Raw genomic sequence first — 18415 nt, 5'->3', positions numbered from 1 at the left:
CCACGCCGCCTCCCTGACCCCACGTGCCCGGGGAGAGGGGGCAGCTCACTCGAGGATCTCGCAAGAGGCCGTCCCCCCGCTCCCCCGCCACCGTGCTCCAGGCCTCGGGCGGAGATGGCAGATGCAGACTCTGGAGCAAATGATTCAGAAGCTGCGGCCATGCAGACCTGCTCCCAGGACCCTGGGCAGTGCCCTGCACACACAGAGGGCGGCCCCCAGCCACCCAGCGGCTGGCTGGGGGCCTCCTGGAAGGTTGCCCGGTAACTGAGAGAGGCTGATGAGCTCACTTTTGGCCCAAATCACCAAAAAAGGCACAGAGCTCGTCTCACTCTGGCTGTGGGATTCACACACTGGTGCCGTCTCTAAGAGCCCAGGTCTGCTAACACCTCCGGGGTGGCCCTGGGTGTCTGGGGGCCCGGTTAGCTGTGGTCTGACCTCCCCATCACCAGGCAGGAGCAGCATGCGGAGTCCAGGCACGAGGAGAGGGTGCTACCCGGCCTGAGGGCGCCGTCACCTCGTCCATCCCTGGTCCAGCTGCATCTTGTTCTAAGACCTGTCACATGACAGAGTGGGGCAGGCAGAGACGCAGAGAACCAGGTGATGGGGGGGCACCTGAGTGCATCCGGGGTCCCCCGAGGTTTGCTCAACACCAACTGGAGCGAGGAGGCCCAAGTGGGGACCCTTGCGTGGCCTCACGAGCCCCCGAGGCTGCTGGTGCTGCTGGTCTGAGAACCACTGGGAGTGGCAGGTCCCACACACAAGCCCTGAGGACCTTCTGTGATCAGACAAACGCCATGTCAGCGCCTCTGCCCCAGAGCAAGAGCCTGGGAGGAGGTCGGACCTGGGGGCAGGTCCCCCCTGGGCAGGGTCAGGAGGAAGTGAGTGAGGGCCATGCCCTCCTCCCGCCCCCAGGAAGGAGGCGTCGCCGAGGTGGACAGCAGGGCTGCCAAGGGTGCAGATGGAAGGCCACCTGGGAGTCTGGAGGCTCATGCTGGGGGTGGAGAGGGGAGGTGAGCCGTGGGTGGCTGATGGGAGAAGGGGCTGACGGTGGTTTCAGAGGAGGAGCTCTTGAGAAGAAGTCTGAGGGGCGGGTGTCCAGGTAAGCAGGCAGGTGGGGGGACGCCCCTTCCCTGCAGGGCTGTGGGGCTGGGAGGGGCCGGGCCTGACAGCTTCTCACGGCTTTCTTCTCCAGGAGGCTTGCAGGAGGCAGAGCAGGGCGGCTACCTGCCACAGCCTGGGGTTCAGAGCCGGCTGTACGCATAGTTTAGGGCGTGCTGTGTGCTCATTGTAGGAATAAATTAAGTTGGCTGCTGCATCGGAGGGTTCCACATCGTGGATTCCACCTCAGAAAATGTTCAGGGAAGAAACCCAGAAGGTTCCAAGAAGCAAAACTTGAACTTGCTGAGAGCAGGCAACCATTTGCACTGCGCTTCCACTGTGCTCCGGTGAGCGGTGGTTTGAGGGCTTTAAAGCGCACGGGGGCGATGCAAGGTGCACACAGACCCCCCGCCACCTGCGGCGGCACCTGAGCGCCTGTGGATTTGGGTATCTGGGGGGCGGTGTCCTGTAGCAGTGACCAGAGGCAGGAGCAAGGGGGAGGGCGCGTCGGCGTCAGACCACCGCAGTCACAGGTGGATGCCCAGTGCGACCTGGGCACTGGGGTGCCCCACGGCATGGGGGGCAGGCCGGCTCTCGTGCGCAGTAACGTAGGGCCAGCGAGGTGGTGGGGACAGTGAGCTGGGGAGCCCACAACCCTCTCTCGCCCTGGACGTGCTGCAGAGTCCCCTCCTGCTGGGATGGACCCCGGGCTCAGAGCCGAGGCTCTAACTCAGGGGGCTGACCACCCTGCATCCCCCGCGGCTGCAGCTTGTCTGGCCCAGGCCTGGCGCCCAGCGTGGCTGATGAACCAAGGATGGTGGGCTGAGGGGTCCAAGTGCCAGGACAGCGGCAGAGCAGTGTCAGCCCAGCTCTGGGGGGAGTCCCTGCTGTGGGCAAGGATCTTCTGCTCAGCCTGCGTTTGAACTCGGGGTAGGGGTGGGGCGAGGTTCAGAGGGACCCCTGGGCCGGGGCCTCTCCTGCCCCCCTGCTGGGGGCTCTGCCCCTTCCCCAGTCCTGCCCACACCAAGAGTCCCCGCTCCCTGCGCCCCAGGGGCTGCCAAAGGCTTGGGTGGAGGAGCTTTAACCCCGAGGCTCGAGAGACAGTGCTTCTCACCCCCAGTCACAGAGCAGCCCCGGGCTGGCCCCGCCTTCATCTTGGAGTCAGGAGTCAGGGCCCCACTGCCTGCAAGAGCTTGGGCAGGACTGGCCTTCCTCCCGCTGGAGGGTCCCCTGGGTGGGCCGCGCCCTGGGCTGTAGGGCACTGGGGAAGCACCCCATGCACCAAGCTGTTTCTGCCCTCCCGCACTAGGGGCAGCCCTTGGTCACCACCTCTGCAGCCACCAGTGGCCAGCTGGCCTATTGCTACAGGAACCCTGAACTCCGGAAGCCACAGTCACCCAGGGTCGGCTCTGAGAGCCCCGCTTTCACCCCTCACCTCCCCCATCATGCCCCCGGCTGCACCCTGTCTGGCCCAGGCCCGGCTCCCAGCGCGGCCAATGAACCAAGGACCACGGCGGAGTGGGCACGTCAGCCTCGTCTCCTGCGTGGCCCCAGCTGCAGGGCCGACCCCGAAAGGGAGCTGGCCAGAGCCCACCGCCCCCCGCGGCTGCCCAGCCCCTCGAGGGTGGGGTGCCGTGCTCCCCGTCGTGTGCTGAGCGCCGCAGTCTGCCTCTGCTCTGAAGGCTGCTGCTCACATGGGGCCGTCATTGCTTATTTCAGCGTCTCTAATCAACAGAATAAACGTGCATGTATCAACCCACTTCCTACCCAGAGGAGGCCAACGCGGCGGCCCTGCTCTGGGCTGGTTTAGGGGCTCCAGGGGTGGACACCTCAGAAGTTGGAGCCTCTCCAGGCCTCAGGGTCGCCCCTCCCTGCACAGAGAGCCTGTTGCTGGCCAGGGCAGGGTCCAGCCCTCGAGGGGGACAGGACCCGCGGTCCAGCACAGTTGAGCAAGGTCTGCGTCCTTCAGCGGTTTTCCAGAATAAACATCCGCAGGTCAGAGCAAGGAGAGAGCAGGCGGCAGGTGCGTGAAAGAGCAGACAGTGGGCGGCAGGGAGCAGTTCTGAGCACACCTGGGCCCGGCCTCGCTCTGCCTGCGGGGCCCTCACCGTGGGAAAGGACAGCAGACGGGACGCCTCGGCGGCTCAGGACCGGGGTGATGTGAGGGCTCAGCGCTGCCTAGAGGAGGCCCACCCGGCCTGGCGCCGGGGTGAGGGGACCTGCCCAGCGTGGGGCCGGCAGGCCTTGCAGGAGGCGCACAGGATGGCTCCCGTCCCCATGACCTTGGACATAGGCCTGTGCAATCCGGCCAGAACCTCTGCTTCCTGGCTGTCTCGTCCCGCTTAGGACTCAAAAGCGTCACCCGTCACCGTGTCGCCTATGCCACGTTTTTCCCAACACTGGTCAGCTTTTCATCCCCGAAGCACAATGGCGAGAAAAGCGTCCAACTCTCTGAAAACTGCCCCCCTCGGTAAGCGTCATGGGCCTGTGCTCAAGGCCGCAGCGGCCATGCGCTCGGGGAGGGGCGGGGACCGGGCAGGAGCCCCGGCCACACAGCAGGCCCTTCCTCACAACCCAAGGGGAGCAGCGCGCCTCCTACAGAAACAGAGGCTCCTCCAAAGAGCCTGAGAACTAGACTTTTTGCTCTTTGCAGTTGTCTTTCTCTGTGTCACCACGAACACTCTTCAGATGCGTTTGAACTGACACAGGTGGAGCCGGGGGCCGTGCGTGCACCCTGGGGGGGCTGGCAGGTGGCCTGGGCCGGGGACCCGCCTGGTGAGGGAAGGAATTCGACTGTTGAGCAGGTTCTCAAAGACAGACTTGAATCGGCTCAGAAACGCGGCTTCCTCCAGCAGAGGCTGGATGGACCTGCTGCGGTCCTTGGGGCGACGGAGAGCTGTCCCGCCTGAAACGGGAAGGCCATCCCACACCCCTACCACTCGGCTGAAGCAGGAGGACGCCACGCTCAGGGCATGAGGTCGGACACAAAGGGACGCAAAGGGACCAAGGCCGTCTGACTCCACTCGGACGAGGTCCCTCCAGGGACCCACACTCACCCACCCCTGAGCTCCCTGCACAGGGACCTGTCACCATTTCCAAGCAGCCCCCCACCCCTGGTCTCTTGGCCTTTTTCCGCAGATGAAGGGCACAGCTGTTATGTGGCTCCCGCCCCATGCCAAGCCTGCGCGTCCCCACAGATGGGAACGTCCCACGTCTGAGCTGCCCAGGAGGTCAGCCGCTGGCCCGGGAACTGAAGGACGGCTCGCCTGGCCCGGGAGCTGAGCTTCTACATGGACTTAGTTTTAATTTTTCAGTTTAAATGGCCACACGGGACCAGTGGCTGTGCTACTGGATGGCAGAGACAGAGAAAGATCATTCCAGCAAAGGAGGCATCTGAGATGAGCTCCCCCAGGAGAGCAAGATCGGGACACAGGTGGAGGAGGTCGCCCCAGTGGGCAAGGGTCCCTGGGCTTCAGAGCACGTGGGGCAACGGGCTAAGTGAGGCCACCAGACAGCATGCGGTGAGGACAGCCCTTCAGTCGCCGATGCCCCCAAGCGGAAAAAGGCTTGTGCAGCCAGAGCATCTGAGAGCTTTTACACACAGGACTGGCTGCCAGGTGTCCGGTCCTACAAGCAGGACCAGACCCGCTGGGCCGGGAGCAGGGCTGCTGGTGAGGCGACCACCGGGCTCCCCTGCTTGGTCCACACCAGACGCTGGGATGCAGCCACCGGAGAACGAGGGGGGCGCTGTCCACAGGTTTGCCCGCCAGACCCTGTCCACTAGGAAGGGCTGCGGCGGGACGTCTGTGCTGCCCTGTTTGGGGGGTGGATTGCACAAGAACAGAACTGCGGTTACTGTGGGGAGGGAAGGGGGCGGCGTGAAAATTTCTGCTTTTTCAGGCACATTCGAGCTGCTCGGTGCACCTCACGCCACGTTTCTATCTTTGAACCAAGAGTCAGCTGAAACCTCACATGGAAGTCGCAGCCACCGTGAGCAGTGCGGGGCTGCCGAGCCCTGCCAGCCAGGGCGCGTCTAAAGCTTAGTGAGCACGACGGCCTGGCTGCAGGGGCCTCCCAGAACTAACGCATCAGGCGTGTCCCCAAACGGGTGGCTGGGAGCCTAGGAGTGGCCTCACAGCCCTGTGCCATCCACACGCACCCTGCTTTCCGCTGTCACGCAGTCCATACAAACTGCATGTGTGTGGTGTGCATGCACAGGTATGCAGTGTGCTCACGCCTGTGCTCGAGTGTGGCCCGTGTGTGGCGAAGTGTACACACGCCTTTATGTGCATGTGTGTGGTGTGTGCACCTCCCTGTGTCCCCGCGCCCGAGCATCCGGCCGGGCAGCTCTGTGTCTTCCTCGCAGTGCGCCTGGTGCTGGACCCAGGGCCCTGCCCTCAGACGCGAGGCAGGGGTGAAAGAAACGTCACAAGCTTTCCTCATCGGGTAACTTCCATCAGCATGAACACGCCGTTCTCTCTCTCACCTTTAAAGAAAATGCCACCCGCCCCTCGTGGGTGCCCTGTCTCTGCCTCCACTCAGGTCCCTCTCCACGCGTTTTGGGCGATTCGCCCGGCAGCATTCCCCTTCACCCCAAGGCCTGGGTGCGCTGACCCCGACCTCCTCCTCCTCACCTTACTTGGCCCATCGGTAGGTGACCGTCCAGGGGACAGTCTGGGTGGGACACCTGAAGGGGAGGTGACGTAAGTGGCTGCAGGTGGAACGTCCCCCCACTCACCTTTCAACTCTGGGGAGCCTCACACGGCCCACAGGCCCAGAGGCCCCTCCCGCCCGAGACCCCTCCCCCAGCTGGAGCCCCCTGCTCTGTCCCCAGACAGACCCCACCCGAGACCCTGCCCTCGACGAGGCAGCCCCCCACTGAAGACCATCTGACACCTCAAAACAGCACCCCACCTGCCCATTCCCTTCCGGGTGACAGCACCCCCCAGTCCTCAGGCCACACCTAATTCCTGCCCCTGTGACTGAGGTCCCCCCGGGGTCCTCGAGCACCGTCCCCCGACACGGAGGTCTCCCTCCTGGAGTCGCCCTCGGGGCTCCTTTCTCTCCGATTGTCCTATTTCACAATCCGCACCTTCGGGAACTATTTAACTGGGACATTGGATGCACGATTTTATCCTTTGTTCCCGCCGGGTCTCAAGTGTGTCCAGCCACTCCTCCCAGACGTGACCCAGCCCCTCCCTCCCACTCGCCCGCCCTACGAGCTCTGTAGGGGTCCCGGCCACCCTCCGGGCAGGGCATGTGGCTCACGGTCACTCGTCACATGCCCTGAACTTGCCCACACCAGCTTGGCAGGCGGCGATGGAGCCCCAAGGGAACTACAGCGTCCCAGGCACCTGTGTGAAAACAGCCCGGGTGTCCGATGGGTGTCTGGTGCTCCAAAGTGTTTCTAAATAACCCACAACCATTCATCGGGTGGAGCGGCCGAACTGGGGCTCCCGTCATTTGCGCGTACAACTGAGGGGGTCTCAGGTGGGGAGCCCACGTTTGGAAGGATGAAGGGTCAGGGTCAGCGACGACGAGCCCCTCGAAGCAGCCCTGCGGTGAGGTCTGAGCCCTGGCGCACCCCTGCCCAAAGGTCTAGCTTCCTGCTACCGGGCTGTGCAGGGAAACCCAGCCCCTTTCTCAGCTCCCTGCCTCCTCCTGCCTCCAGGGGCTCGGGGGACTTGGGCCAGGATCGCTGGCTGTGCCCACCAGGTGGCGGCCCCCAGCGTCTGCAGCCTCCCGTGGGAGGGGCTCCCCCACCCTCTGCGGGCAGGGCCGGCGGCTTCACCCGCACACCGAGTGTTTCGCCCCCACCTTTTAAACGTGCGCTGCATCTTCTAGAAACGTGAGTGTGCACGCGCCACTGGGCGAGAGCACTTTTGTTTAGGAGGTCCCCCAAATCTCCCCTCTCATGAGGCCGACCCCCACCACACCCCAAGGATCCGGCGACGGCGCACCCCGTCCCTGCCGGCCTGGGGACCCCGCCCTCCCCGCCGGCCCTTCCGAGCTGTGAAACCGGGGCGCGCGTACCACGTGGGAGTTTCTGTCCGGACGAAAGGGCGCCGGGTCCGCAGGCCGCACCCCAGCACCTCCACCCAGAGGAGGCGACGCCCGAACCAAGCACGCTGACTGTCACAGCACACACGGCCCCGGAGTCGGGGCCCACGGGTCTGGGCCGCACACTTTCAAATCGCCCGGTGGCCACGTCCTCGGCCGCACAGCCCCTCCAAACGCAAGTGACGTGCTCCCCTCCCAGCTTCACAGGGAGCCCCGCTTCCTGCCCTCGCGCTCGTGCAGGACCGCGTGCGACCTTGGCATCGGGGTTTGGAGAGGCTCCGTTCTGCTGGGTAAGAACCCCTCACACGGAAGAGAACCCAAGGCGCTGGTCCTACCGGAGAGGGGTAAGTGTGCCGGATGAGGGGTGCAGAGGGAGCTTCCTTCCGCCCCGCCAGACCGCATGGCCTGCACCAGCGGACAAAGCCTATTTGTCCAGGAAATGTTTACCCAGGGGCCACATGCTGCTCTGGGGACCTGCGTGCAGAGCAGACAGACCAACACTGAGCTGTCAGGTGCCGGTGACATTACGGGTAAGCCTGTGGAGCTGGGGGGCCGGTGGGCTGGGCATGGGGTGGGAGGCAGGACGGAGGGCACCCCAGAGGAGGCAGCCTGCAGCCTGAGAACGGCCATCTCCAGCAACCAGGGCTGACAGAGCAAGTGCAAAGGCCTGAGGCCAGGAGGCTCGAAGACCAGCAGACCCCTGAGGGGGGTGACCCCAGAGGGCAACCAGGAGCAACCTCACTTCTGAGCTGCTGCTGGAACGACACTGACCTTCGTAAGCCGAGAGCGACCTGAAAACCTGGGGTTCCAACCACAGGCAAGGAAGGGCTCACCCCTCTGAGCCACTTTAGGTGGCGGGGGTGGGCGCACAGCCCCTGTGGTCCCCAGGCCTGCTTTTCAGCCAGTGCTGAGTGGCCACTGAAGCAAGGCCACCCATGGGCCACCGAGTCCAGGGCTGTCCACCAACTCAGCCGGGGCTGGGGACTGTGGCTCTAACTATAGACACAGCTCCTGGCAACTTCTAACCTCAGGCTTCGGGTTGTAGGTCCATGAACGGGGTGGGAAGACGGCAGAGAAGGGGGGCCCGGGGCTGGACCCCAGGACAGGCACAGAGCCCTCCGCACGCCTCTCAAGCCTCTGACTCTATCCCTCGCGGTTCAGGAGGGAGCGAGGGGCTGCTGGCCTCCTTGTGGTCTCCGACACGGAACTGGCAGAGGTTTCACTGAAGGGCAGGGCCGGCCCTGAGCACAGCTCCCAGGCTTAGACTGAGAACAGTGACTTCTGACCACTCTGCGTGCAGCGTCCACAGATCTCACTGAGCCCTGAGCTCCAATGCCCAGCTTGAGACAGGCCGGGGGGTGGCCGTGGGGGGAGGGCGCCACGGGAAGGACAAGGGCCATTTCCTTCCTGGACGTGGAACGCCCACCCCCGGCAGAGGCCATGGCAGCGGTTCTTGGGGAGCTGCCCGAAGGCTGCCCTCTGGAGAACCAGCCAGAGGGCCTGGAGCGCCCAACCTGCCAACAGCCCCGCTGCCACCTTGTTGAATCACTGGACTCCCTGAAACAGTGTCGAGTGCAGCCGCCCTCCTGCTGGCCTGTCTCTCGTGTCCCCCAGGGCCCTGCAGTTTTTCTGCACCCACTGATGGGTGTGCCAAGCACTGGGCCCCATGCAAGGTTCCACCCCAAGGACCCACCTCAGAGCCATTCCACGAGGGACCCCCCCCCTTGCCAGTCTCCAGACCCGTGACCCTACTCAAGCCATGTCCCTGAGGTCCAGGGGCCCCGTCCAAGGACACCCGCCCTCCTGGCCGTAATTTCAAGGGCCGAGGGAGAAAAGAGACGTAGGGCACTGCAGGGCTGCAGGCCTCTTGCGAAGCCCCCAGGGCCTTTAAGGAAGGGCTCCGAGGACGGCTACCCATTCCGGGACACTGGCTGGCCTTCCCCTCAGCCCAGCTGCCCAGAGCCTGCCCCAGGGAGTCGGGCACCGAGAGGGTCGGAGACGTGACCAGCAGCATCGCCCAGCTCGCTCTGCCATGTGACCCTCCCCACTCTGACCCTGACAGGGGTGAAGGGCTTCCGAGGCCAGGGGTCGGTGGTCTGCTTCCTAGTTAGACCAGCTGCCCCGGGGAGCTCTGATCCAGCTCTCAAACTCGCAGGAGGCACAGTGCCAACCATGCCCAGGCCGATCCTCGCGCTGCAGGCTGCTCCCTACACGCCCTCTCTTGGGACCATGTAAAGGAGCAGTGATGTTTGCCAGGCTGGGCTGTGCCCTGGGCTAACCGAGATCCCCAGTGGGGGCCTGCAGCCTCACCCCTTCTGAGGGGTGTGTGGAGGCAACACCCGGGCTGCACGGTGCCAGCCCCCTGCCCCTCAGCTCTGGATGCCACACTGCCCAGCACGGCGTGGGACACAAAGGAGGCTCCCTGCCTCCTGGAAGACAGGCTCTTGTTCCGCTTGCAGTAGAACAGGCACCGCCCCCGCTCCCACGCACCTGGGGATGCTGGTGAGATAGGTCATGACACTCTGGAACTCCTTGTCCGGGACGTCGCCAAAGGCCGGGTAGTCCGGGAAGGTGATGACCGGGCTGCCGTCCTGCCCCCGCCCACCTGGGGAGAGAGGGCAGCTCTTAGTGCCGGGCGGGGGGCGCGCCTGAGTCTCAGCAGGACAGCCCTTTCCCAGAAGCACCAAGAGACGCGCTTTCCAGGTTTTTATTGTGGGAGGAGCGTGTGCTGGTGATGGAAGCAGGCGGGACGAGATGAGCGGGACTGGACAGGCACCTGCGACTGGGCCTCTGTGCGGGCACATCCCCGCACCCCCAGCCCCCTGCGCCCCCTTCTGCGTCCCTGGGACCGTGGGGACAGAAAGCTGGCGTCCTGCTTCCTTCCTAACGATGACGTGACGGTCATTTGAACGTCGTCTGTGCCTTCCGGCTACAGCCTGGCCTCAGCCTCTGCCCGGGAGGACAGACGGTTCCCTCCGACAGGAGTCAGCCTTCGGCATCGGGGGTGGACGCCCAGGTGGAGGGGAGTTTCCCAGGGAAGGTGCACCTGACACGTTTCACGAGGAACCACCAGGCAGCGCCGGCTTCTGGGGAGGTGAGCGCGGCTTCACCGAGTCGGCTGCCAGCAGGGCCGGGCGCATCCGGGCCGCCTCACAGCCGACCCGGGGCTGCGGCGCAGAGGCCAGGACAGCACAGGCGGTCCCCTGGGCAGCTGCAGGCAGCCACCGCTGCTCCTCCCGGGTGGGTTCACTTCTCCCTCCTCGGGTCTGGCCTGGCGGCCTGCTCTGGCCATCATGGGAATGGGGTGATGCCATGTGACCCCAGGGCTGGTCTGCAGGTCAGAGCTGAGCCCACCTCAGATCACAGAGCTCCCGCTTAGGAGCTGGTCACCACATGAGTGACAGCGCAGAGCTCAAAGCAAGGAAACGAACTCCTGCAGGCGGAAATTTTACGGTGAACCTCCACAGGTGGCCGGCGGCAGACGGCGTGGTGGGGCGAGCACCCGGGGCCCCCGATTCGAGGGCAGGCCCCGCCGACCCTGCGGGCCTTCTCGCTCTGTCCATGCCCGGCGCTCTGGTGGCCACTGGCCATGTGCACAGCTCTGGGGGTCACTCTGGGTGGGGCTGCTGGCCTCCAGTGGGTGGAGGGGAGGGTGCTGCAGGGTGGGTCAGCTCCACGGGGGGCTGTTCAGCCACAAATGTCCGCGGTACGGGGCTGAGAAGCCCCCACACCAACCGTCCCGCTCGGGCACCCCTGGCGCAGGGTGACGGCTGTCTGGGCCAGGCGGGCAGTGGCACCATGACAACGGGAGGTGTCCGCATGTACGGAGGGGCCGTGGGGCTTCCTCATGGAGCACGGCCGGTCCCTCCGGCCTCTGCTTGGGAAGGGCTTGGGGTCCCTGAGAACCCATGACACTCCAGGGTGGCCGTGCACATTTAAGCTCAAGGCGTGGGGTCTTCTAACAGATTCCCAAACTCGGCGATGTGAACCAGCTCCGCCTGGCAGCTCTCCATCTGCAGGCCGGCGTCAAGGCTGGCTCGGAGGTTCTCTGCCCCGGGCCTCGCTGGCAGAGATCCAGGCCTGGCCTGTGAGCCCCCCGGGCCCAGCATCGTCCTCCAGGCTCCTTCGGGTTGGCAGCATCCAGCGTTCACAGCTGCAGGACTGGGGTCCCCCCCGGCACCCCTCCATTGCCCAGGCCAGCACGGGAAACTGTCACATCGCCTCCCTGGTCCTGGGCACCCTTCGTGCAGGGCCTGGGCCTCTGAGGGCTCAGGGGTCTGTCAGCCCCACAGACCTTACAGCCTTACAGCCCCCGAGGTAGCTCCTGCAGAGCCCCTCCTGAGCGTCCTCAGCCTCCGAATAACAGGAGAGGCGGGTCTGGGGTCGGTGTGTCCTGGGTCTGCTCTGGAGGTACGACGTGACCACCCGGAGAAAGGTCGAGGCCATGAGTTCGCTGCCCTGGCCGGGACCCCGTCTCGTGGGGGACTTTGGTTTCTCTGAAGGAAGTCCTGCACTCTCTCCTTCCTCCCGAGCCACGCATGGGGGCACGCTGGGCGGCACATGGGCCAGAGCCACACAGGGCCCGGCTTGGGGAGCAGCTCCCGGCACCAGGGGGACAGCAGGCAGGCAGGAGAGAAGGATGTGAGACTTTGCCCGCAGGGCCCCCTGGCACATGGTGGCCTTAGCAGGCAGGTCGGCTCAACCGAGGGTGACCATGCTGTTTCTGGGCAGGGCCCTCCTGCAGTGGTCACGCCTTTGCAGCACAAGGTGCCAGCATGCCCAGCGGCTGGACAGGCAGGACAGAACAGCAGGATGTCCTCATGGAGCAGAGGCAGAACCTGGGCCCCAGGGGAAGGTGGCTGGTGGACAGGGGCCGGGGACACAAAGTGACCCCAGGAGAGGCTGGCAGGGCAGTGCCAGCCCCTTGCCTTCATCACTTGAACCCCACGGCCTTCTTCCAGCCGACAGAGCTGCAGAAGCCAGACCCCCGGCCCTGGGTGCTGCAAGAAGGCAGCTGTGCCACACTTGTGCCTACTCCCCTGTCCCCGAAGGCTCTGGAATCCAGGGGGCAGCCAGGAGCACTGAGGATGCAGCCCCCTGGGGACCCACTGACGTCTGGCTGGTGCCGGCCGACTGGCCGGGGCTCCTTGTCACGGGAATCCGTGGGCTGCAGGGCAGACGGCAGCCCCTGGATGTTCCCAGCCCCCTAACCTGGTCCCGAGGCCCAGGGAGGCCAACCACCTGCCTGAGCAGACGCACCCTGCCCCGCCCTGCACTCACCAGACAGGTAGGCAAAGCGCTTCTTCAGCTGTTCCTGGATGTCGGCTGCACAGAGCGGGCTGAGGTCCTGGTGCATGATTTCGTCTGCGGGGAGAGCGGAGCAGAAGGACACGCTGTGACTCGGGGACGCCGCCCCGCACGCCCCACCCGGGTCAGCCCCACCGCAGACACCGAGGGGACCCGAGGATTGCAGCTTCCAGGGCAGAAACCTCTTTCTCTCTCAGAGCAGAAAAGGCTGGCGATCCACCAGTATTTAAATGCATGAGTTGGAGGCAGAGAGAAAGACGAGGGAGGGGGAGGGAAGGGGGGACAGGCAGGCGGAGGGGGCCCAGGAAATGGAGCAGGGCTGAGAGCTGGGGGACTGGCCCCCAACACCAGCGTTCGGGGGCAGACCCACTGTGGCCTGTGAGCGCCGCCCCTGAGCCTTCACCTGCCGTCAGAGCAGAAACCTGGCCACCGCCGCGGGTCTGACACGGACACTGGGCCTCGCCCTGTCTGAAACTGATCCCGAAGAGGCTGCAAATGCTAGATGGGGGGGGGAGTGCACAGCCTGGAGTCATCGACCAGAAACAGGGTCTTCAGGGTGGCTCCTCTGCCAGCCCACCCCGTGCGTCCTGACCTTGCTGCCACGGCCTGGCCTCTACTCCGGGTCCAGCTTGTGGATGGCAGAGGGTGAGTCTGCACGTGCGAGGGCAGAGCTGCTTCCACTGACCACCCTGCACGTTCTGTGACAGGGTCACCGTCCCTTGGCTTGGCCACCGTCCACGTGAACTTGGTTCCAGGGAGGCGCTGTGGCCTCACCCCCACCCCCCACCGCCGCCACCATCCTCTCCAGCCACTGGCTGCCCCCACATTCCTCGAGTTCCCGATGGGCTGAGGTCCTGCCAGCCTCTCGGCCTCTGCCCAGGCTGTCCCCTCGGTGACTTTCCCCATCTCTGCCTGCGGGTCCAGGTTCACTCAGCTCCCAGCAGACACGTCTGCTCTTCTGAAGGCCTCTCCCGGCTTCGAGCCTGGTGGGGCCCCAGCATCCCGCAGCCCTCACCGCCCGTGGCCCCCACGGCTGCCCGAGCCCAGGGAAGGAGCTCGAAGCTTGGGCTGAGCCATCGAAGCTCAGATGCCTCCCCAGAGCTTCATTTAGAGTCTGCCGAATTCGGCCAAGTGGGTGGACTTGCACACAGGCTGCTCCCAGAACTCCGCCTGCCACAGGCCCCGTGGGTGTAGGCTGCTGACCCTGTGGACTTTCTGGGAGCAAAACCAATCTAATATCGTGCCTGAGCTCAAACTCCCCAGTTAAGGTTCAAAAGCAGGGCTCCTTCATGCGAGGTGTGCATTGTGCCCATGGACTGTCCCAAACTCAGTTATCCCAAACGCTCACTGGCCGTCCCTCCCAGAGCTGTTTCCAGCCTGCACGCAGGTGGGGACGTGTGCCGCTGGCCATGTGACCCTCCCGCGGACGGCAGGCACGCTGGCGTCCCTTCCACGCACTTCTTCACTCCCACTGAGGCCCTGAGGCCCTGCGTTAAATCGTGCGTTCAAGCTGCAGGCGACCGCTGGCCTAGCAGGAAGCGGGGTGCCCAGCCTGCCCCGTGTACGCATCCGGCCGCCCGTCCATCAGAAGTCTGACCAGGAAGCGGGGTCGCCCTGCCCGCCAGCTCAGCACGAGGGTCAGCAAAGGCCAGCTCTGTGCGAGCACAATGCCGCACAGATAACCACCAGTTCCAGGCTCCTGTTGCCAGACTCTGCGGAGTCTCCAGGCAATTACCCCGTCAGTTACTCTGAGGGTCAGAGGGTACAGGGCAGAGGCCAGCACTTCCCTTCTGCCCCCCTGCAGGGGTGGGGGCTGGGGGCCTGCCAGCCGACCCTGTCCCCTGGCACGGGAGCCCATCTGGAAAGGCCACTCTGCCTGAGCGTTGCAGGGGACAGACGCTGCACCCGCTCGGGGGCCAGTGGGAACTACCCCTTGCTGGGCTCTTGGTGTCTCAGCCGTCCTGGGGCCCAGCTCAGTTCTACGGGGACAGAGGGGCAGGAACCCCACCTGCAGGAGCCTATGCTGACGCCGTCCCCTGGACCCTGCCTTGTCTGGGACCCAGGGGCACCTTCATCTTTGCACCTTCTCGCCTGGACGCAGTCAGACTCCCTAGCAGACTTCTTCCCTCTCGCAAACGGACGGAGGATCTGCTTTGTTCCAGAAGGAGGACTCTGTGTGCAGAGCAGGCGGTGTCTAGCCCTCGCGTCCATGGGAAGGGCCTCTGGCCTGGACCCTTGCTCCTGCAGCCTCAGGCGGGGAACGCATGCGGGGACTGGGCCAGAGCGCCTGGGACCCCAGAACGTGCGTCCAGGTGGCGGAGGTCCAGTCAGGGAGCCCCACTGCAACCGCGGGAGCCTGGAGCCTGGGTCTGGAGGCAGGTCCCTGTCTTGCCAGTGACCTTGGATCTCGCTGAGGGGAGGCGGGAGCGTGAGGAGGGTGGGCCGCTGAGAGGCCCGGGCGGCGAGGCTGCTGAGGCTATTGCGAGCTAATTCCCTTCCGCGTTTACACACGGTTGCACGTCCACACCCCAGGCTTTTGTTTATCTTCCATCAAAATACAGCAGTGATGCCCTTCAAGCCCACGGTGGGAGGAGGGGTGGCTGCACCAGCTCACGTGGGCAGGACCCCGTCCCCGGCGCCCCGCGCAGGACCCTCCAAACCAGAGCGGCGCATGTGCAGAGGGACGGAGAGATGATCCCGAGGGTGGGACCGGTCGGCTCCGAGTCCCCCGCGGGGCAGGAGAGACGACTCTGCGGCTGTTCAGCGTCTGCGGCGCCCCGGGGGTCAGCCGCTCAGGCGGCTGGAGACCTGGCCTGCCTGGGGCTGAATCCGCCCCACAGCCCCTTTCGGGCGTCCTGAACGGGTTTTCTGTCACTGGCTTAGCACGAACCTTTCACAGCACATGCAACACATAGTTAACTCAGTTCACTCATGTTCTCCCCGATTTCCTAATCTCAGACAGCGAATCCTCACGTATTTTAAAATAAAAGGCTCCTTAGGAAAAGATGCAGCATCCCCACCAAGGGTTCGGCTCCCACATCCCGCGAGACCCAGCAGGAGCCAAGGGGTCTCCCCTGCGTGGGTGCAAGGGGGGACCCTGGGCAGAGCCCAGGAAGCCCCGTGGGACAGCTGTGGGCACCATCTGTGCAGACGAGGCCCAAGAGCCTCCCACGGGCAGACCGCAGACTTGCATCCTCCGAGGCCACAGCCCACACCCGTGTGTCTGCAGCTCAGGCTGCGTGGGGGTGAAGCTCCTGGGGGCCTGGGCGAGGCTTGTGTAGAATCAACACACAGAGGCCTCGCCTGGACATGTGGGGGGTCCCCTCCCTGCCCCTCAGCCTTGAGAGCAGGCAGGGCAGCCGGGGCACATGGCCACCCCGCTGGGCACACCAGCAGGCACAGCTGCCAGCGCAGCCCCACGTGACATGACTGGGGCCTCTCCAAGCGGCTCGGGTCCGCAGGGCCCAGCCCAGGGGCTCACCTGAGCTGTGGACCAGAGAGAGCTGGGCAGGTGCCGCACCACTTGCCCCTCCCTTCGCAGAGCCGGGATGCCCTGGGTGGAGCTGGGATCGGGGCCCTGTGCTGGGATGGCACGGGGGCCTGCAGCTGGGGCCTGGGGGGTCCCTAGACAAGGGGCCTTGGGGCCGTGGAGCACCTGAAGGGACGGCCTGCACGGGCAGGGCCTCCTCTGCGCCTGTGGCCTGGTGCTCCGGGCGGGGTCGGCCGCCCCGTGCGTTGCTAATTCCCTCCTGGCCGCCTGGGGTCTCTCGCCCGCTCTCCTCACGGGCCCCCTGCAGGCGGGGTCCTCCCGGCCGCAGGCGTCACCCACGCGAGACGATGAGTCAACCAGGGACGGAGGCCAAGGGACTGCAGGGACCTCCTCGGCCGAAATTCCCGTGCCAGGCCCATGTTCCTGTTTCACTCAGCGGAGGACCCGCTGCTGCCCCGGCCGTGGGGCTGTGTGCGCGCCGTGTGCGCTCGGAAACCCAGATGTGGCGACAAGGTCTCCGAAGTCCGTCTCCAAGTGTCGGGTGACAGGACCCAGAGCCCCAGACGCCACGCGTGGGCCAGGAAACAAGCTGGAGGCGGGGGGACCAAGGGGTGGGGGGTCGTGGCTGAAGCCTCCAAGCCGCCGCATCGGGGTGGGGGCCGCGTGGAGTCCCCGCGCGGGGTATCCAGGAACCTTCACCGTCCGAGCGGCTCCTCCTCGTGACCTTCTCCCTGCCCGGACCGGGTCGCCCGCACAGGGCAGGTCATCGGCACGAAGCCCCAGAGGTGACACCGCGGCGGGCGGAGCCACGCGGCCCGCGGGCCCCCGTGCCCCTGCCCCGGGCCGGCTGAGCTGGAATGGGGCTGGGGTCGCGGGAGCTGGCGCCCCCAGCAGCCTCGCGGCCTTCTGGGCCTCCGCACCTCCACTGCCTTCAAAGTAGCAGGCGTGGCTGACACGTTTTGGACACGCCGCACACACACCACACAGCACACACAGAGACACACACACCCCAGAGATACACACTGCTGTTTGGAAAAAAGGAGATTTTTGATAGCTTTTTTCTGAAATAACCGCTTATCCACAGCGGGAAAACAATGCCTCTGGGAAGGCTCAGGGGCTTCCACCTCCTTCGGCCACTCTTCCTCTGAGGGCAGAAGGCAGGCAGGGCCGCGCAGGGCACCTCCAGATCTGCCCTCGGTCGCGGCTCACAAGAGAGGCCACGAGGGAGGCAGCGTGGCCCCAACACCCACCGAGCTCCCCAGGGATCCCAGGAGCCCTCCGACCCCCTGCCGACGGGAGATGTGCACTTGAACCCCACTTTCTAGCACCGGCAACTCCATGAATCTAAGACCAACCATGGAACCACATTAACCTTTTCCCAAACATGACCCCAGACACAATGACACCCGGGGTCAGCTCATGGGCCTCACCCAGGAGGCTCCCTAACAGGCTCAGGCCCTTCATGGACCAGCAACACAGGAGACGGGAGAAGAGCAGAGAGACAGAGACAGAGAGAGACAGAGACGGAGAGACAGAGACAGAGACAGACACAGAGAGAGACGGAGACAGGGCGGGAGAAAGGAGGGGCGCGGCGGAGAGGGGCTAGGGATCTGGCTGGCAGCGTCGCATCGAATACAGCACGTCCCTCACTGATCTCTCGAGTGACAGGACAGAAGGCCCTGACGCCGCCGGCCTGGGAGAGAGGCTCAGGGTCTGACGGGGATGGAGCCTGGGCTCGCCACGCTGCCCTCATCTGCGGAGCGGTCTGCTCAGGCCCAGCTTCCAGCTCAGCAGCGCCAGCCTCCCGCCTCCTCCCAAAGCAGCCTGAGGAGTGACCTTGTTTGTAAACAGCAGGCGCTAATGAAGGTCAGCACAGCAGGTAACGGGCCCCTCAGCAGGTGTTCCGCAGCTTCTCCAAAGGAGCTTACATCACAGTGTAAACAACTCTGGGAAATTGGACAAATGCTTTTTTTGGCAGGAAAACAGCAGGTTGATTCTAGCGACCGGGGGTGGCGGGGTGGGGGGGTGAGGGAAGAAGCCCTCCAAGCCCGTTTATCCGAGAGCTCATTCATCTGAAAAGGGAGGAACACCTGGGATTTTAGGGGAAAGTGCAAAGAGTCGCAGCTGGTGAGGAGCAGCGTCTGCAGCGACCGACAGGCCACAGGGAGGTCGCACACAGTAGGACCACGCGGCGGCAGCAGGAGGGACTCCAGCAGATGCCAGGGCGGCCCCCTAATCCAGAGTCCATTTAGGGACCCTCCCAGTCCAGTCGCCAAGGTGCTCCCCTCCGCCACAAAGCAAATGCACAAGAGCTCACGTCCGGGTGTAGACGCGAGCCACAGAGGCTCCAACCTGGATGCCCGGGTGCTCACAGCGCCAGGGTCTCACCCACCCGGACACCCACTCACCCTACACACACACACGCACACGCGCACACACCCCCACGTGCCCACCACGCAC

The 18415-nt window shown here is 65.0% G+C and overlaps 1 protein-coding gene across 14 annotated transcripts in view; it reads right to left on the bottom strand.

The window, feature by feature from the left end:
• MCF2L (MCF.2 cell line derived transforming sequence like) overlaps nucleotides 1-18415 on the bottom strand; it is a 97548-nt gene that overhangs the window by 32828 nt on the left and 46305 nt on the right. For all 14 annotated transcript variants that reach the window (XM_047756370.1, XM_047756371.1, XM_047756374.1 and 11 more), the window contains 2 exons: nucleotides 12439-12522; nucleotides 9649-9763 (listed from right to left, as the gene is read on the bottom strand). In XM_047756370.1, the coding sequence (XP_047612326.1) occupies nucleotides 9649-9763; nucleotides 12439-12522 (199 nt within the window). The remainder of the gene's footprint in view (nucleotides 1-9648; nucleotides 9764-12438; nucleotides 12523-18415) is intronic.

The sequence above is a fragment of the Phacochoerus africanus genome, chromosome 13 (assembly GCF_016906955.1).
Source record: "Phacochoerus africanus isolate WHEZ1 chromosome 13, ROS_Pafr_v1, whole genome shotgun sequence".
NCBI classification, from domain to species: Eukaryota; Metazoa; Chordata; class Mammalia; order Artiodactyla; family Suidae; genus Phacochoerus; species Phacochoerus africanus.
Note: the sequence above shows the minus strand (reverse complement) of the source record. Positions and strands in the feature narration are given on the sequence as shown.